The sequence below is a fragment of the Camelus bactrianus genome, chromosome 10 (assembly GCF_048773025.1).
Source record: "Camelus bactrianus isolate YW-2024 breed Bactrian camel chromosome 10, ASM4877302v1, whole genome shotgun sequence".
NCBI classification, from domain to species: domain Eukaryota; kingdom Metazoa; phylum Chordata; class Mammalia; order Artiodactyla; family Camelidae; genus Camelus; species Camelus bactrianus.
In genome coordinates, this window is record NC_133548.1 from 56,464,495 (window position 1) to 56,485,291 (window position 20,797).

Genomic DNA, 20,797 nt, shown 5'->3' on the forward strand with positions numbered 1-20,797 from the left:
AATAGACAGTTTCTACTCATTGACCTTGCAACACAGAGTGTGAGACAGGCATTTGGTTTACAAATCACATAAATAAACATACAATTAAATATAAATTGCTTGAGACATATGGGGAAAAAGAAAAAGAGAGAATACAGTAGGGGACCTGATTTTCTCTTTCACGGGGCTTCTCTGAGGAAGTACAAGTTAAACTTCGATCTAAGATGACCAGAAGTTAATCAGGCAAAGTGTAGGAAGAGCTTTTCAGTTTGAGGAAGGAGCACATGTGAACTGCTTGGGACAGGAAGAGATTTAGTGCATCCTGTGAAGAAAAGGAAGGCTGCTGTGAACAGTGTGGTCAGCAAAGGAAAGAGTGAAATGAGATGTTTAAGAGGCAGGCAGGGGCTAGATCATGCACAGCCTGGATAAGATGTTAATGACTTTGCATTTTATCCAAATGCAAAGGAGAAAGAGAGATCTGATCTGTATTTTTAACAGATCGCTTTGGCTTCACTGACAATAAAACAGGAGGACAACAGGGGAAGGGGTGAGACCGATCAGGAGGCTACTGTAGGTGGAAGATGATGGAGGCCTGAATTAAAGTGGTGGAAAAAGAAGTAGAGGAGAAGGAACAGATTTGAGATACATTTTAGAGGTAGAATCAACAGGACTTGAAGATGGATTGAATGAAGGGTATGAGGGAAAACAAAGTTGAAGTACGATTTTCACGTTTTGGGCTTGGGCAATAGAGTAAATGTACATGCCATTTACTGAGTTGGGGAGGTGTGGAAGGGGTCCAGAGTGGGGGTGAAGTCCAGAATTTCCGTATCAGTGTACTAGTGACAAGGCCATTAAAATGGGTATGCATGTATGACTTTTTAAAAAAGAAATAAATAAGAAAAATACGCATAATAAAGAAAGAAGACGGAAAAAGAAGGGGACAGAATTAGAATAAATAGAAAATAGAATGTCCAAAAGAAAGATGGAAGATAGGAGTTGGGACTAGTGCGTATCAGGACTGTTGAGGGTGTATAATATGAAAAATACATGTTCAACATTATACTGTAATTTTGTTTTAATTTGGGAAAACCCTCTATGGTCTTCATAATACACATTAAAGAAAGTAAATGGGGAAGAATCCTATCTGGTGGGTCCACACAAAAGGTAGACCTGTCATCCACTTATTGGTGCATTTTTAGGAAAGGAATCATCAAAATCCCCAATGGGATGCAAGGAATATAACTTTTGGGTTCATCAGAAAAGAACATGGGTTTAAAAAAGATTCATGGACACTGAGCCAGAAGAAGGGAGATGAGAAGGCAGCTAAAAATAGAGAAAGGGAAGACAAAGAGAAATGAGTGGAGGATTTTTCCAGCAAGCAAAGATGTCTCTGCCATCATGCCTATGCAGCTGCAGGTGCTAATGGTCACCTGGGTTTGAATCCCAGCCTTGCCACTTAGTAGCGAATGACCTTAGGCATATCAGGTAACTTCTCAAGGGTTGATTTTCTCGTTTGTAAAACAAAGATAATAATAATATCTACCTTGTAAGGTGATTGTTAGGGTTAGAAGAAATAATTCATCCGAAGTGCTTAACGACACTCCTGGCACAGAAGAAGAGCTCAATAAATGTTAGCTGCCTTTATGTAACTGACTATTTACAAACGCATCATTACTAGAAAGACATGGTAGGTGGGTGTGCCTTCTCACTTCCCTGTGGCTACGGTGACTTTGCCCTCCTAGCTTCAAAGTATCAAGAAGTAGTTTTTATGATTTGTTAAAAATGTACGAGGATTTAATATTTATAAAGAATTTTTTTTAAAAAGCAAAATTATTATAACCTGTTGCAAATTAATGAAAAGTGTCCCAGCTGATTACACAGCCAAAAGTATGTTTCTCATTTATTTCTAGAAATATTAGATATAATCTGAAATTTGTTATTTAACTCCCCTACCGAGGCAACTAATTGACTTCTAAACTTATTCTTTGACAATCACAGAAAGCAGAGATGATGTTCTAAGGAGACCCACCTGAGAAATCTACTTCCACTAAGAATCATTCTGAAATCTACATTTTCTCAGCCCTAACAATATCATGAAGACATACGAAGACATTCTACCTGAAAACGTAACAATACAAGCACCCCATTACACGTAGAAACGTCACAGCTGAGATCTCCCTGTTTTAAGCTGCCCTTTACTACCTTATGGAACACTATGTTCTCTTTCTCTCTCTCTGAAGGGTGCTACATGAAGATGGGGTTTTACTATTTGTTATACATATGCAGAATTATGTCCCACTTTTAGACTTAAAACACTTTGTTTGCAAACTGTTGTGAAAGACTCAAAACATTCTAAGATCAAATCTGGACTCCACATTTGCTGGCAATATCATACTAAGGGAAATGCCTTCACTTCTCTGAACTTCAGTTTTCTTATATAAAATGGGAATAACTAAGTAAGTTAGCAGATGGAAACACCTAGCATTATAATATACTGTCAAGGGAAAGACTTTATTTTTTAACTCTGTCAAGGTTAGATAGAGCCAACTAGTTCTGCAGTGTTGGGTGAGTCGTTTAATACCTCAAGGAATCAGTTAAATGGTGATGATAATTTAATATTTTAGTTAAAATATCAAATGGCATTAATAGTATCTATTTCTTAGGCTATGTTATGCACAGAGCACACTATTATTATTCAAAAATGTATTAATAAAAATGTATCCAATAAATGTTCTCTTTCGCCCTTCTGAATGAGGAATATAGTGCTAATTAAATTCCAAAATTAATTCTCTGGAAAATATAATGAATACCTTATTAAAAATGCATGGGAACCAAGAACATTTGGAGCATCATGTGATCACATGTAAGCGCTCTGTGATCACGGTAAGAAAAAAAAGTCAATGTTCTTAATTCTCCCATTGCACCAGGGGAGCAGAACATCTCTCCACCCTAAGGAGGATGTCGAGTGCAAGAGAAGTGAGCAGAGGCGGATTCTACCCATTCCTCCCCGTGGAAGCACATGCAATTCAAGAAGATGAAGTGAGGAAGCGCATGCAGTACCTGGTCATCTCAGAGTCAGGGAGCAGGCCTAGGTGGTAGTGGGGGTAGGGAGCTGAGAGAAGGAAGCTTTTGTCACACTCAACAGGGGAATAGTGCCTGGGAGAAGCAGGCTTATCACACAGTTTGTTCACAGTGCTGTAAACGGGTTCCGGAGGCCTGGTGACACAAGAGGAGAAGAAAGAGATGCATGGTTAGTGCACACACCAAACACCCGTGCACCCAGCAGCATTTCACCCTCTGCAACAGCGAACGTCCAGAGCAATGCCGTGGCCTCCATTAGGCCTGAGTTGAGAGTCTTTGGAGGAAACAAGTTCTCTGTTAGAAATGAGCACTTTGGCTGACACGTGGCATGACTAAAATTCCTATGTCAGATACCTCAACAGAGTCATCATCCACCTTTAAAAGCCGAACCTTTTTGGATAAGCCAGCCTGAAATGCCAAACTTTGGGATCCTCTGGCATGGTTCATTTTTTTTTTTTAATTGAAGTATAGTCGGTAATAATGTATCAGTTTCTGGTGTACAGCATGATGTCCCAGTCAAGGCATGGCTCCTTCTTAAACCTGAGTCTCATCTTAAGTGTGAACTTCAGAGACCTTCCCTGACCGCTTTGGCCAGGACACCATATTATTTTTCATAGCACCTTTTCACCATATTTTTTTCTCAGCCTGAAATAATCCTTTTTGTTTATTTGTTTAATTTATTACTGTCACTCTCATTATACCACACACTGTGTGAGGAGAGAGACTACATTTATTTTATTAACCACCTAAAATTGAGTCTGGCACACAGTACATATTTTGTAACTATTTGTTGAATGTGTATATGGACAAATAAATGAACACAACTTCCCACATTTATGTTGCTTTTTGTTTTGGTGCTGGTGTGTGTGTGTTGTGGGGGGGTTGGCCTTACCCAGGAATCTAATTATTTGATCTGAATGGCTCCTCCATATATTTATTAATGGCTCCCCCCCACCTCAGTAATTGATTTCAGAGAGTTTTCTACAAAGAGGATGATAATTTTAGTAAAATTTCTATTAAATGAATTCATCTAGGGATACTAAAACATTATTGAAAATAGCAACTTTTTTTTAGCTGTTATTTACAAATGTGCATATATGACTTTTTGTCAAAGAAACATCCATGTACTACAAAGTCCTAGGTTATTAAAAAAAAAAAATCTCATAACTCTATCCCCTACCCTTTTAACACATGGTCTGAAATTGCTACCAACGTCTTTTCATTAAGGTAAGGATTGAAAGAGCAGAATTTAAATGAAACAACTACCAGCTAGCAGTATGGCCCATGGACCCAGGAAGGGTGAGCTTGTCTGGGAAGGTAAACAGCAAATCAGTACGTAGGGTGATGTCCAAGACACCACGCCCAGCGGAGGCAGAAAGCGCCCATTAGGGCCACGAGACACCAGAGACAGCGAGTGGTGGCCAAGTGCCTGAGCAGAGGTACGGGAGGTGTAGGCGGCCAGCTCAGTCAGGGCACTGTCTGTGTATCTGTAGCTCCAGCCCTCAACATGGCCTTTAATATGTAATAGGTGCTCAATCAATGTTTCCTGAACTGACTGAGGAAGGAGAACAGGGGAGAAAAGAGAATAAACAAAGCATTAAAACAAACTACCTAACTTATAATATTGCCGTGGGCCAGTCTTAGCTTAGACACGCTATCTAGAGAATCAGATTCTTCCCCAACACAGAGCTTTCTATCGCGTAGAGAGAGATGCCCTGATCTGTCTATTCTGTATAACACAGTAGAGGGGCTGAGGCGTAGGTGGGAGGAATCCAGGTCCATTTTGTCCTCCAGAATAGATATCTCAGTGGTAAAAGGAAGTACTTGACGATGGAGTTGGCCTGTTCCATCCCAGGGGTTAATACTGTAACATTGCCAAGAGGAATTAAAGGTTTTTGAGATAAAATAGCCAGATTTTTTTCCTACATTAGGGAATCTATTCTTAGTTAAGACAAGTGCTCCATTTTGAGAAAAATCTAGTAAGTTTGTGAATTTCTGTTTATTGATTATACATGTACACAATTTATAATGGTAAACACCAGCCCTTAAAAAAGGCAGCTGCGAAGTTTTCTTAAAAAGTGTTTTTATCAGTTTTATAAGTAATTCCCACCATGGAAAGTGATGTAAAAGGAAAGGCACTTTCAGTTAGCCACTGAAATACAGCCCTTATAAAACAAGACTGAATACTGTTCTTGATTTGGGGCGTCTATTTTTGTTCCATTGATACAATCAGCTTTATGAAGATTAATGTACATTGCCCATGGTTCTGGAGACAGATGCATGATTCTTGTTAGCTAAAGCAAGTCGCCTTGGGAGGTCACAGTCTTTTTTTTTTTTTTCAATTTAAAAAAATTGAAGTATTGTTGATGTTTTTGATTGAAGTAATGTTGATAACAATACTGTGTTAGTTTCTGGGGTACAGCATCATGATTCAGTTACACGTATGTATATATATTTATTCTTTTTCATATTATTTTTCACTATAGGTTATTATAAGGTATAGAATATAGTTCCCTGTGCTGTACAGTAGGGACTTGTTGTTTACCTACTTATGTGTATAGTAGTTTGTATCTGCTAATCCCAAGCTCCCAATTTATCTTTCCCTTCATCTTCCCCTTTGGTAACCATAAGTTTGTTTTCTATGTCTGTGAGTCTGTTTTATAAATAAGTTCATTTGTGTCATTTTTTTTTTTTAAGATTCCACATATAAGTGATATCCTATGATGTTTGTCTTTCTCTGCCTGACTTCATTCAGTATGATAATCTCTAGGCCCATCTATGTTGGGGCAAATTACATTATTTCATTCTTTTTTATGGCTGGGTAGTATTCCATTGTATATTTATACCACATCTTCTTTATCCAAACATCTGTTGATGGACATTTGGGTTGCTTCCATGTCTTGGCTATGGTAAATAATGCTGCTATGAACACTGGGGTGCATGTATCTTTTCGAATTGGAGTTTTCTCCAGATACATGGGGTTGCTGGATCACATGGTAAATCTATTTTTAGCTTTTTAAGGAAGGGAGATCGCAGTCTTATTTGTACCTAAAATATGTTGTCCACACAAACATTCAGCTCGTGAAAAACCTTTCGTTAATAGGCTGCATAAATACGAATTAAGTAAGAAATGAAGAGGCCTGTATGAGCTGTATGGGAACTATTCTGCGTAGGTTATCACAAGAGGACCTGCTGCTGTCCTCCAGCTTTGCCACAGGTAGAGCCGCTGTGGCAGAGATGGCTGGACTGCTTCCCAAACACTCATTCATTCCCCTTTTCTTATTAATAGGAACCAGGTTTTCCACTGGTCACTTTCCCTGTCATAAAGACTTTTATTTCTCAGACTCCTTTGTAGGTAGATGTGGCTGTGGGCCTCCTGATATGGCTGCTTAACGGGAGGCTGATTTAGCTGGGACCCCTGCAGTCTTGCTCTTTCTCACTTCCTCCCTTTGCTGACTTGGAGCCAAGATACAATGGTTGGAGCTTCAGAAGTCATCTTGGACAATGAAGCAACTTTGAGGATGAAGGCAAACAATACAGACAGTATAGCGTAATGGTAGAGCTTGTGTCACTGATGACATGGAGTTCTTTAATGGAGGATAAAAATAAAATATCTTGTTTAAGCTACGGTGATTTTTGTTTCTTATATAAACAGGACCTAATATTACAGATATACCCCTATAAAACATAAGGCTGATTATCTAATAAAAAGAAATGACTATAGAAGGGCCTACCATAAGGTGCTAATACATTTAACTCTGTCAGAAGTCCAGGTAACCCTTTCTGTGTACACATAAAAATTTAAAGAATGCTATTTTCTGACTCTAGAATTGAAAATCCATGACTGTTTAGAGAATTCACTGCATCTTCATTAAAAAAAAAAACATATATAAAATGGTGGCTGATCTAAACTGCACAGGGCTAAGAATAAAGGAATCAATGACTTCTTTCAGGCCATAAAACATTTTCATGATGAAGTCATTTCAGTAACATTGTACTTTCTGCCTAGAGGGCTTATTCAATTTTCTCAATCTGGTGTTGTCTCCACAGACCAAGAAAATGATGCTACCTATTTTATGCTAGTCTTTTTACCTCAGTAGCACTATATTTTGAGACAAATGATCAGAATCAGAGCTGGCTAATACATATATACCTTAAGAAAAAAAATCTTTCTATTGTATTCACCTAAATTAGGGAAGAAATTTTATTCTCTGAACACTACATAAATTCAAGATGATAAAAATGAGGCCCAGTACATTGATTAGTATTGAACTCCTGAGATTTTCTTATCTATATATTTTTTAGAACCGTATTACGATCATAAATATGTGAGTTATTTCACAACTCACATATCTGGTACATTTGGTGTCTGGGGCAGGCTTAAATATCTTGTATTTTAGAAAGTCACTTCCAGAATTGTTTCATTGTGGGCTGACTCCTTGCTTAAGCTTAATTCCTCTTGATTCAAAGTTTTATCAAAGATCAAGAAGACACAGCTACTGATACTGCAGGCTCATTTTTACCCATCATTCAGCTTTCATTCCTTCCTTATTTTTTCACGTGTTATTTTGCACAGTCACTGGCTAAAAAGACACATGAAATGCAGCTTCTTTTCTTTATTGTGAGAACACTTGGTATCTTAAGAGATGGCTAGATGAAAAAACACCAAAACATAACAAAACACTTGACAGACTTGACAAAGACTTCTTGAAATACTGACAATGTCTCCTTGCAACGAAACAACTAAATTAAAAATATCAGTGAGAATCTCCTTCCAAGTGACACAAAAATGGGGTTCACATTTGAAGATTTCTGTCTGCTAGCTTTATTACAGTCCAAAGATTCCATCCTGGATTATGTATTACACAAGTATATGAGAGTATAAATATTACCTTATAATGTATAGTATACAGTGCATATATACAATATGTAGTATATAGTATTTATAGGTATATACTATGTTAAGTACTACACAAGTTACTGTCTGAACACAGGGAATGGCACACAGTAGGTACTTGAGAAATGTCTCTTTAAATGAATGGATGGAGATAGATAGATTGATTTTAAAAAATCATTCTCCACTGGGAGAAATGAAAAAGACTTTTGAGTCTTTCAAAAAGCCGTAACTTATTCCCAATTGTCTACTTAGGTTTCAAAGGTTTTAGACTATCATTAATTACAGGTTATAAAGAAGGACAGAAACTCCAACACTGTCAGAAACTGATGGCTTTAAGTACTTGGTGTGCACAGTTCATCAGCTCTCAGAGGGATGGGCTTCATGGCCCGGCAAGTCTGACCACAGCGATGCCTGCTCTCCCTGTGAGAGTCACCCCACAAGCATGGGGCCCCTTGGAAGACTTCTTAGCCCTGAGTTCCAGAAGGCCTAGTGCCAGCAGTCAGCATTCTTAGTCTTTCCAGGCAGTTGTATTCTCTGTGACCTCTTTGCCAGATAGACAAGAAATGCCAATTTATGAGCCGTCACTGGGATCTGGGTGGCAGGAACAGATGCCACCATCACTTCCAATGTATTCAGTGAAGAAGTGCCATGGGAAGTGACTCAGTCAGTGACAAGCGAAAGGGCCTGTTAATCCTATTACAAACCTCCAGAGTAGCCTAGGTCAGAAGGTAATGAATATGGGAATCTAATCCAAGGTACCTACTGGCTCTCTTCATTCTGTGGATGCCCCCCAGAAGGGGGGAAATTAGTTAGAGATATTAGTGTAATCTCTAAGTGACTTTATAAACAGATCATTTATCTTGCTGCCCGTTTATCAGGGGGCACAGATAAATGGCTTTGTAGTCTCCAGCGCTGAGCCATCAGCATTTCCTTGCATATCGATGGGTTTATAATTGCCGGCTCTTAGAGCATATAATTAGCACACCCTGGCCCTTGGTGATCTCTCTTTTCTCTGAATTCCATTAGCTCTTGCTATTTGTTCTGCTTTCTCGGCATTTTCAATCACTAAGCCACAATGCTGGTGTGTTAGAGGGAGGTGCTTCACCTACCCCCGATGCTGAGGACAATTACCTGGCCCGCAACTGCCCCCTTCCAACCCAGCCCAGTCCCCTCCCGGATTGAAGCTGCTTGGACCAGGACTGGGCCTCAACTGTGCAATCATGCCTTGTATGGTGGTGCTCAAGATAGACTAGGCCAATTGGATCCTCCTATGGAATGTGAATAAAGGGGCAGGAAAAAAAAACAAACAAACCGGTAGCAGAAGGGAAAGATGCGGACATGTAGAGGGTAGCTGTAGTTGTGTCCATTAATTACAGAGCACCAGAGAGAAGCTCTACCAAATTTTGTTGGAAAGTATCCAGAGGTTTCTTGAATCTAGACTAACAGTCTGGGTTCCTTTTTAGGTGGGGCTATTAGGGCTCAAGCTACTGAATTTCTCTGCTGCTTCGCATATGACATTAGTTGTATAGTGGAAATCAACTGTCACCTCCCACCATATTCCCTTACTGGCGCTCAAATCAGATCTTTTGTTTGCAATTAATAAAGTGGAAATAAAAAACGCACTTTGTTTCTACTGTGCCTTTCAGTTCACCCCAGCTAGACTAGGCCACTCAGAAATAAGAGTCAAGAGCTTAGACTCCTATGTAATCCTATCTCATTTGAGACACATACCACACTGGTCCTGTCTTTAAACTTTTGATATTTTGTTCACCATGGATTCTTCTGCATTAATTTTATTTTCTAAAATACTTCACTAGAATATTATTATTTTAATTACTGAAATTTTGGGTGCCTCCTTAAGTTTTGCACCTGATGTGTGGGCCTTGCCTGCCTCACCCTAAGTCCCAGCCATGTACCACAGACAGTAAATGTTCAATTCAGTGATGATGATGACAGTGATGGTGACTGTAAATGCTCATCTGTGTGGCACTTGAAGATAGGAGGTCAAAGGAGTAAGATTCACTTCTCTTAGAGGGACAGGAAGAGTGACTTACATTTTATTGAGTTTTCCACGTCTCCATTAAAAGGACTGCTCGCAAAGCCCTCAGGCCTTCTCGGGCAGGGTCCTCTCCTCATCATACTGTTAGATTTGGTGTACTGGGCTCTTTCCTTCTCTAGACTATTATATCCTAGAGGATCAGGATCAAATCTCATTTATTTTTGTTTCCCCATAGCTTTGCCAAGGGTAAGAGCATATGAATAAAACACTATCATAGAAAAGAAATACAGCTGTGACAGAAGAAGTGATCAGTACTTCTACTTTTCTCTTCCTGAGCTAGAACTAAAAGCAGGAGCCTGACATGGCAGCAGGGAGGAAATGGGTTATGTATTTTATGCCTTTGACCATAAATCTCTGTCATACAGACTGCCACAGATAAATCTGTAGACCATTCAGATTCTCCACTCTTCATCCTGCTGTGACCTCTCTTGGCTGCCCTAAGTGGGCAGGGGGCATCCGGGCCCATGCTCGACATTAGCAGGACATAGAGCCACATGACGCTAAAGATGGCAGTTGGAACGCTGAGGGCGTGGATGCCTAAACATCTAGTGTATTGCCTGATGTAATGTGGAGGAAAAGGTTTCTAAATCTTAAAAGGGTGACTCATACTCTTCTTTGTAAATAACACATTGTTTTTTGAGCCAAGGATGTAGATAATTAAGCATAAGAGGATTGAGTTCCAGGCCTGGGCTGATAGGTCTGAAGGGCAGAATTCTGGGAAGACTAAAAGTAATTAGGGGATAAAAGAGCATGTAGGATCCAAGGGTGAACTACATGGCTCACCGTGTGACTCTGACATTGTAATGATAAGGATTAAGGAGGAGGCTGACTGTTTTTACACTGAATTCTGAGCAGAGAAGTGTTAGCCATTTGGTGAAGGTACCATCAGGAACCTCAAGTATGATATGGAGAGGTCTGGGAACAGACTGGGCCAGACGATTTGTAAGAATCTATTTGTCTCCCTGATTCTAAGCATCATCAGATTGGGCCCCCAAGGACTCCCCCGGGGCCTCTGGGGTAGACGCCCATTTGCCCCATACTCGCGTAACTTTCCCAGAACTTAGCTTCCTCATTTTAATGATATTAAAAAGTCTTCTCTGTATACCAGCAAAGTTGTAAACTATAAAATTATACACGGAATTAAACTGTCATGAAGCCGTGTAGTGAGGGTAAGGAAACAGCTAGGCTGGGAGGCTGGTTCTCCAAGTTCTACCCTGTGTGACCTTCTGAACTTCTCTGAGCCTCAGCAACCTCATCTGTAAAGTGGGGACAGCAACATGAGCCTGAGGGTGGCCGCGAGTAACACAGGAAGACTGCGGGGAAAGCACCTCCCTCTGCGCGTGGCACCCACAGCGGCCAGACTGTCAGGCATTCACTCGCCTTCACAGAGAAGCAAAGCCTCTGAGAAGGCTGCTCCCACTGTAATGTAATGTGGAAGCAAGTAACAATCAGCGGGTTTTAGTACCACAAAAGGCACTGCATACTGGTGCCTTCTAAATCCTCACTTTTGCTCTTGATTAGAAAGGTACCTGACCCTGCATCAGAGCCAAGTGACGCTGATGCTCACTTTCCCTGAACCTCTCAATTATTTTCCTTGCCTCTAACAAGATATCATCCCCATTTCTAACCCTGAATGTGTGCCTGTACCTGCATAATGATTTGCTTTCCTGTGTGGCTCACAGCTGTGGTATCATATCAAACTGTTGGGCCATAAGTAATTTGCTATTAATCATAGTCTATGTACCGTAATCTGTAAATATTTACTTTTTAAAAATAGAAATTAGGATCAATTTCTCCATTTTCTCTACATAAACCTCACTCTTGGTTATATTTTACTATGTTTGCTTATTGAGAAGAGAAATGGCAGACCATTTAAAGTCATTTAAAAAGTTTTGAATTATTAAGTGCTTTATTTCCTCAAAAGAATGCTTGGGTTTCAGCAAAATTGGCCCCTTTTGGGAATATGGTTCATGAACTGTTTTACTGGAATAAGTGGTTGTAAGTCTATGACCTTGACAATGGTGACTATTAACAGGCATGTTTCCAAAGAGCACAGGAGTCACAATACTGTGGTGCTGGGTGAGTGTGTACAGCTACAACATCATCTTTGCGGCGTTCTGAAAGATGTTGAAACAAATATTATCTAAGACATAAGGTCAGTATGGCCAGACCAAGGCTTCTGAGACATGGATTTGAATTACTGATGGAAGGTTTTGTATGTCCTATCAGAGTGTTTGAACTCATATTTTTGTAAATCTACTGTTTAAGATTTAAAATAATTTTTTAAACTGAACTCACAGGATAAAATATAAATCTACAGAAGAAAGCAGGTTACTAGTTATACAGCATCCTGATGGCAAAAAAAAATTTTTAAGCATACAGTAAATCGAAGAAATCACGTAACAGCTGAGAGATTTGACTACATAAAAATTTAAAACCACTGAAGTAGAAAATCTTATAAACAAGCAATAAGCTGGGGAAATATCTACTTCAATATATTTATCAATATTTTTAAGATGTTCCTACAACTCAATAAAAAAGAAAAAAAAAAACCTCTGAATAGAAAATAGAGGCTGCTAGTGCCCAATCACAAAAGAGGAAAAAAAATGACAAACGGATACACAAACATCAATGTTTAACCTCAGTAGGAATAAAAGTAATACAAATTAAATGATATGCCCGCTTTGCCTGTTTAAAAATAATAAAGGATTTTCAAATCGATAAATCATAATTTAGTTGTGGTATGGTGAGAGAGACACTCAAATTTCCGGTGCTGTGAAGTGTAAAACCCCCTTAAAACATTTCAAGAAAGCAATCTGGCAATATATACCTGGCGTTTTAGAAGTAATCCTGCCCTTGGGTTCAGCAATTCTACTTCTAGTGTGCAATCTTAAGAAGAAAATATTTTTAAAAGGGGAACAAAGGCTTCCACAGAGAGAAAGTCATTGTGATTTGTTATAAGAACAAAACAAAGTTAAGGAAGCAATGAAAATGTCCAGCAAGGAGACAAAGGCATAGAACATAAGATACATCCACGTTTCACCATTAGAGTTAATATTCATGAAATATTTTAATGATATAAGAAAATATTTTATAATGCTGGATAAAGTGGAGTTCAAAGTTACATAGGGGGTTGTAGGGAAGAGTGGGGGGGGTGAAAACACCTCATTCTCTTACCACTTGGGAAAGAGACTTGAACTATGATGTGAAAGAAAGCACAGTGGGAAGTAGGATTTGGGTGCAGAGCTGGGGTGGGATGAAAGAGGGCTTTCTAGGAAGTGGTGACACACAGCATGTGCAAAGCTAAAGAGGAATCTGAAAACACGCCCCATTTAGGAAATTTGTTAAAGGCTTGAGTAGGAGACAGACTTGAAAAGGTAGGCATGTCTTGAGTACAAGTCTAATATCCACAGGCGACTGGAAGCCATGGAGATTAGCAGGCACTGAACGCAATTAAACAGGTTCAATCATTTTGACTGTTCATTTATATAAGTATTTACTAAAGGCCTACTTTGTACCAGGCCCAGAGAGAGGTATTATTGACAGTGAATAAGATAAAATCGTTCCTTCTGCTCACTGAGCAAACATTTTGTTTGCAAGGAAATTTAACTGCAGGGCACAGAGGCTTGTCTGAGCTACTTCCGGTGATAGGACATATGCAGAAGGGAAGTCAGAAAAAGCTGAACTGGCTGAGATCAGAAAGATGAGCTCTCAAGAGCTGGGTCTTTACTCCAGAGCTTTCCCATCAAGATAACCCCTTCTCTCTCTGTGCTACGTTTCTTCTCTCGCTACCCACCCCTTTCTTTAACTGGTATTTCTAAATGAGACGCTCTCTACCTCGTAGTTTCTGCTTGCTCTTAGCTTCTGTTTCCCAGTAACATCAACTTGCACACGACTCAGGGTGGCCCCTCTGGCTTCCTTTACATCATCACCTACTAGCTTCACCTTTCACTGAGAGTTGTTCCTTTGGCCTGCTTTTCAATGAAAAATTCCTAAGGATTTGAAAGACCTAGTTCACTTTTTTGAGTAAACCACATTATTGGTGACTGGCTAGCATCTGGGTTGGCATCCTCTGGGCCAAGTCCACACCCTGTCCATTCAAATCTGGCTGGAAGAAGAACCACCTGATCCTTCTGGGTTTGCCCTTTCAGCAAAGCTGTAGGCGGGACACCACCGTCTGAGGTGAGCTGGGCATTCACTGAGTCTAAGGTTTGGCCTGTGGAGTGACTACCTACACCTGTATATTTTCAGCCAGGACTGTATGAAGATGGTATAAAGGAAACAAAACCATTCCTCTGGGAGAAAAATTTGGAAACAACAAAAGAGAAGAGCTTTAATGATGGAAAAATATGAGGAGCTTCACAAAGCCTCCTCCCTCCCAAAGAAGGTCCAAAGTGTCTATCATGATATTAAAACTAATGTTACAAAACAAAAACTCTACTTCTACAATAATCATTTTCTTTTCTCAGAGGCTCCAAGATGACTTATACCTGTAACACTGAAACTTAAGGTTTCCAAATCTGGTAAGATCTTGAGTTTTAAAATTCACACCTACATATGAATTTCTGAATATGTTTAGCCAAATCATGCCTTCTAAAGCAGAATGCAGTATGTCAACTCAGCTCTATACTTCTGCGTGTTGCTTTTACGTTAGTAATACAGACTTGATAGGAGAGAAAACCCCTTATGCCTTTAACTGACTGAAAGCTCAGGTGGAGTATAACAGCAGCTCCCCTGTAGGAAAGATGATGTTCAGATATACTCTCTGCTTACAGGCAGGATGAAGTGGCTTTAACTAAATCACTTAAATGGATTTCTTTCCCATCTTTAGGAAATGGTACATTTTCCTCTATTTCATGCAGCTGTTACCATTTACCATTCTGGGCCTGTTATTGGCAGCAGGTTATGAAGACTGCCTGGCGGCCAGAAATGAAGGACAAGACATCCATAACAACAAAAGATTGCTGTAGCTCCACTGCCTTCCGCTCTTTGGAGAGGACTGTTTGCTAAGAAGCACTGCTACTAAGGTTGCAGACTAAGAGATCTTGAGTTGATGGTTCACAACCAACTAAAATGACACGTGTTGTTCCTTTCTCCCAACTGCATATTTTAGGAAATTCCCATGAATGTATGTATAACTTATTCTCGGTTTCTAGCAGTCTCACTCCTACTTTCTCCAGAAAGCCTTCTGAAGTTACCTACTTGCAGATTTTTCTCTCTTACCAATTCCCATACAGCATATTCTTTATGACTGCCCCCTGGTTTTGCACCCTGATGGATTTTAAATAATAATAGTAATAATGCCAACAACAACATCAACAACTGCTTATAAGTAAGTACTTACATCTCGGGAACCTGCTACAAGCCAGGTGCTGTGCTACACTTGCTTTCTATAACATGCATTATGTAATTCACCCATTAATCCTAAGACACATACAATTTTATTATTTGTAAGACTTACCACTACCTTGCCTCTCCTCACATAGCTGACTTGTTCGTGGCAGGGATGGGCTTTGAACCCTGGTCACCTGGCTGCAGAGCCTGGGCATGTAATCATTATATTTTATTTAAAAAAATTCTAGCATATATTTCTCCTCAGGGTCTAATTGTATTTCTCGGTCATCTTGGGAATTATAGTTCCTCTTTTTAAGGCAATAAGGAATAGAACAAAGAGTAAGCTGTGAGTCTGACCTTCTAGATTCGAATTCCAGCCCCATCACTTAGAAGCCATGTGATCTTGGGCGATTTGCTTATCTCCGGGCCTCAGTTTCTTCTCTCAGGAATCAAGAATAGCACTTATCTCCTCTTAGGACCTTATGAGTATTAGATGAAATGATGATTGAATAGCACTTAGCACAGTGCCTGACTGGCATTTGGTAAATGTCATGACTGCCACGGGTATTTAAACAGGAAATCTGGCAGCTACCTGGTTCGTACGTTTAGTCATTTTCACGGATATGAATTCATTCTTAAGAGATGACTTCCTCTTCGGATGACAAAATCACATTTCTGGCCATGTTTAGGATTGCCAGATTTAGCAAATAAAAATATAGGATGCTCAGTTAAATGTGAATTTCCAGTAAACAATGAATATATTTTAATATAAATATGGTAATATTGCATGGGACATATTTATACTGAAAAGGATTAATTGTTTACCACTGTTGAAATCTGGTGTTTAAATTCAGATTTAACTGGGCATCATTTTCTCTGGCAGCCAGCTGGCCCTTTGCCTCACAAGCTCCCGTGTTGCCAGTACTCTGCCCTCCAGCATATACATTCACACTGTGGTATAATATACTTGTTTACTCTGACTCTTCTTTTGGTTTGCTGCATTCTTTTAAGTCTGCAGATGTTCTTAATTTGTTTTTGCATTCCCAGTGTGCAACACTGTATCTCCATGCCTATGCCCGAATTCTTATCTATACTCAAATCTACACATAAGTTGCAGATTAACATTTTGATTTAGATCATATTATACATATTATTATGCTATTGCTTTTATTTTCAAATTTTACATTGTATATTAGGCATCTTTCTGAGTCAGTACACATAGCATTATCTACCTTTTCTCTAACATCTACAGACAGCTACCCTAACAGCTACCCTCTTTCTATATCGGTGGTGATGGTACCAACTGCTAAACCTCTGACCCAGAAATCTCACTTCCAGGAATCTGTCCTAAAAGTTGACTACAATAGGTATACAAAGAAAGTCATTGTCACAAAGCTTGCAAAAGCAAAACACTGGAAAAAACGTATGTGTTCATCAGTATTGAACAGTCATGTAGGGATTGAAAACATTGCCATGAAAACATTTGGTGACATGGAAAAATATTCACAACATATTATTAAGTGAAAAAAGCAGGTTAAATAGTATGTATATAGTTTGGTCTGGTTTTTGCAAGTAACAGAAATATAAAAGTATGATCCCAATTTTATATAATAGATATCAAGAAAAAATGTTTGGAAGCAAATGCCAGGGAATTTGCTGAATATCATATCTGGGAAATACGTCTACATAAAGTTTTAATTTTCTCTCAGTATTGCATGACTTTTAAATGACATTAAAAGCTGTTTATCATATAAGCTGAGATATAAAAAGCCATAAATCTATATGTAGGGTGAGGCCAATTCTGTGAGAAGTGTATCTCTGTGCCTAAATGGAAGCTTGGAAAAGTCACTGAAATGTTAACAGTGCTTTCTCCAAGTGGTAGAATTATAGGCAACTTTGATTTTCTAAATTATACTCTAAAATTATTTTTAAAAAATATTTTCTTTTACACCAGAGGTCTGTTAGAGGTTTGTATTGGGTCTTGTTCAATTCGGACCCAAAGATCTATATATTATGAAACAGCAGAAATAGAAAATATAAATTTTCCCACTACTAGGCTAATTTTTGTTTAATAATGAGTTACTTTTATTTCTGTATGATGCACAGGTACTAACAAGTTCTTACGAGAGTGGTAGTGCAGCATTAGGAATAATTGGTTATAACTAACAGGATGGCCTAATGGACATCGCCATATTTGCCGTTTAAATTTATCAGAATCTCAAATGTCTTGAGGTATGCAAATATATCTAGGTATTAAGAAGAGTCCAATTAAGGTTTAGTCTACTTCAGGGAAATTATGTGCTAACTAGAATCCTTTTACAGAAATGATGACAATTAAAACATATTTACAGCAACTGTAGTCTTTTCACTAATGCATCTACTCATTCATTTGATATATATTTATACACTTGGAAAACATACAGGGAGTTATGAACATGGTGGAAAGGACATGAGTTTTCAGACTAGAAAACCTGCCTTTTAATTCTGTTCTGCCACTTACTCAGCTGTGTGACTCTGGGGAAGTTAGTTATGTTGAATCTTGGCTGCCTTATCTAGAAAATGGTTTACCTTAAGACCTTCCTTATAGGACTGCTATGAGATTAAATGAGATGCAATATGAAAAACCTTAAATAATCACTGCCATATGGTAAGAGCTCAGTAAATAACTGTATTTATGTTCTGTTTTTATGTATGAATCTAGGGGATGTGGAAGATAAAAATCTGATCCCACATAGATTCTTCCCTCAAGCATCAATATGTCCTAGAGAGAGGATGTACGTATGCCTATGTGTGTGTGTTTAATAAAATAAGCTAAAATTGGCTACGTGTGTTGGGAAGGAAAGATAGACTGTCTTGAGAATTCAAATAAAAAGAAATGATATCCTGCTGAAAGAATTAGGGGGAATCTTATGAGGAGGCACCACTGGAGCTGGGACATGAAAAATGGACATTATTTGAACATGTGAAAATAAAGACAGAGATGGCTATGAGAAGCATACGTTTGGTTGACAGTGTTGCAAGAGCAGGCAGGGAAGCTGGTCAAGCCAGATATCTGGTTAAGTTTGTTGGGTCATGGGGGCATGAAGGGGAAAAGTGGAAGATGTGTCTGAGAATATGGCAAGGTACAACACAGGAACCCATCTACAGCAGAGCTTCTATTTTAATAGACAAAATGAACTCTCCTAAATCTTGGGGACATTACGTGGATTTTGTATATTTGAGGAATTTTACGGTTATTTAATATTCTAGGTGGTAACACAGAGAGTTTGAGTCTCAACTCTCCTACCTAGTAGCTGTGCAGATTTCAAGTTACGATTTTTAGTCTTGTACAATTGTGACAGAGAGCACGTGACAACTACTGTGAAAATTAATAGAAAAAAAAAATCCGAATGACTTATCAGAATGCTTGACAATGGCCAAACTCAGCCAACAGTCACCAGACTATTCCCACCGTTTCCCAAACCTCCTCTCCCTCCCTGCCAAACACATTTTTGGGACAGTCATACGTATGGCCCTCCTGCTCATGCTCTGAGGACTTTTCAGTAAGAAATCTCTCCTTGTATACTGTCGGCCAAGGTATTTCCAGCAGGTTGAGTAAGAGCGCAAAACACATAGAGGGATGAAATAATGGGCCTTGAAGTCCATCTGCAAAGAGGACTCCTGGCCCATCAGGAGGATGCAGAGAAGACTGCTTTTTTGGGGAAACCCCAACTAGGCCAGTATATCCAATGGAAGTGAAAGCTATTTTTAAATGAACTATTGAAATGAAGATACAGCAATAAGGAAACCAGATAGAGGAAATTTTTTCTCTTTCTTTTTAAGATTATCAGTAGAGCTGAACCTTCCATCTACCAAATCTAATCACTCTGGAAGAGATTCAGCGGATGGGAGAAATTTTAGAACAATACATTCTGATCACAGCTAAGATGGGTATCGGGCAGCAAAAGTACATACGAGTTATAATTAAAAAAAAAAAAAGACACAGTGAAAAGTAGGGGTCAAAACATCAAAGAGCTAGTGGACTTCACAGGCTTGTGTCAAGAACTTGTGTAGTTCAGGATACCTGAATGCCAGCAGGGTGGAATACAGAATGTAGAGCTTAAAGTCATCCTACAATCTTCTCTTTTGTCTTCATGTGAAACATTCTGCAGAATCTACATGACTTGCCTAAGCTCTGGAATTGGATTTCTGGAGTGGTGGGGTAGGGAAGGAAAATGGTTGAATGTAAGTTTATTCAAGTAATAACAGAGAATCCTCAGATTTGTCTGTCACTATTTGGTCATACAGATCATCACTTTCAATCTTCACAGCAACAAACTTTCAAACTTTCACAGTGGATGTTACCTATAGTTTTTGGATAAGGAAACTGAAGTTCAGAGGGGATAAGGTGATACTAACAAGGGAATGGTCAAATCGAGATGTGAATGCAAGTTTGTTTTGACTCTAACATTCACTATGCAATATTGCACCGAAAACTACTAAGTAGAGAAATGTAAAGCAAGGTAAGAATTTCCCATAGTGTGTGTGGTAGCTGTGTGCACTGTTCAATCTCTTGTGTTTGCTGAGGCACCTAGATCAATGGGTTCCTACAAAGAGCATCCAGCTACACACAACAGACCCAAGGCAGTTTGGTGGCAGCCTAATATGGGTGTGGAAGTGGGATTAGAACTCTCAGTTCAAGCTCCCAAATTTATCCCTTCCTACCCTGTTTCCCCCAGTAACCATAAGATTATTCACAATGTCTGTGGGTCTGCTTCTTTTTCGGAGATGAGTTAATTAGTGTCCTCTTTTTTTCTTTTTTTAGATTCTACATATGGGTGATATCATAATGGTATTTTTCTTTCTCTTTCTGGCTTAACCTTTCTCTATAAAAACAGATTAAAAAACCCCAAATTTCTTCTGCATAGCACAGGGAACTATATTTAATATCTTATAATAACCTTTAATGAAAAAGAATATGAAAATGAATATATATATGTATATGTATGACTGGGACATTGTGCTGTACACTAGAAATTGGCAACTGATTATACTTCAACTAAAAAAAAAGTAAATGAAATGTTAAGTAACATATATTTCTGGAAAAAATTCTCAATTCACTTCCCCACAGCCTCTACTTTCCTGCCTTTGGCATGTGTGACAGGTCTGTAAGACGATCAACAGTTATTCTTCACTCAAATATGCATTTAGCCATGAGGACATTGCCTGGTCTGCTGTGAGGTGGTAGCTGTGTATTTAATGGACCTAGAAGTACCTAAGATTCCTTTGTAAAAACAGGCATCTCATAGAAAAGGGAAGTAGTGACTAGGGAGTAGGCAGTTCCGAATTTGACTAACATAACCTGTTTTTTCCTGAAGCAATGTAAATAATAAAAGAGAGGGTTAGAATAATTTATTGAAATATTAATTTGGTTTGGAACTTTAATATGTTTTTTCGTCCCCAAGCTT

General features: G+C 38.9%; 1 protein-coding gene across 16 annotated transcripts in view; it reads right to left on the reverse strand.

The window, feature by feature from the left end:
* The window catches only part of DLG2 (discs large MAGUK scaffold protein 2), a 1,731,178-nt gene that overhangs the window by 417,291 nt on the left and 1,293,090 nt on the right, over positions 1-20,797 (reverse strand). For 12 of the 16 annotated variants that reach the window (XM_045509086.2, XM_074372765.1, XM_074372760.1 and 9 more), the window contains one exon: positions 3,040-3,195. The exons of the other annotated variants lie outside the window; for them this stretch is intronic. In XM_045509086.2, the coding sequence (XP_045365042.1) occupies positions 3,040-3,195 (156 nt within the window). The remainder of the gene's footprint in view (positions 1-3,039; positions 3,196-20,797) is intronic. 16 annotated transcript variants of the gene reach the window in all.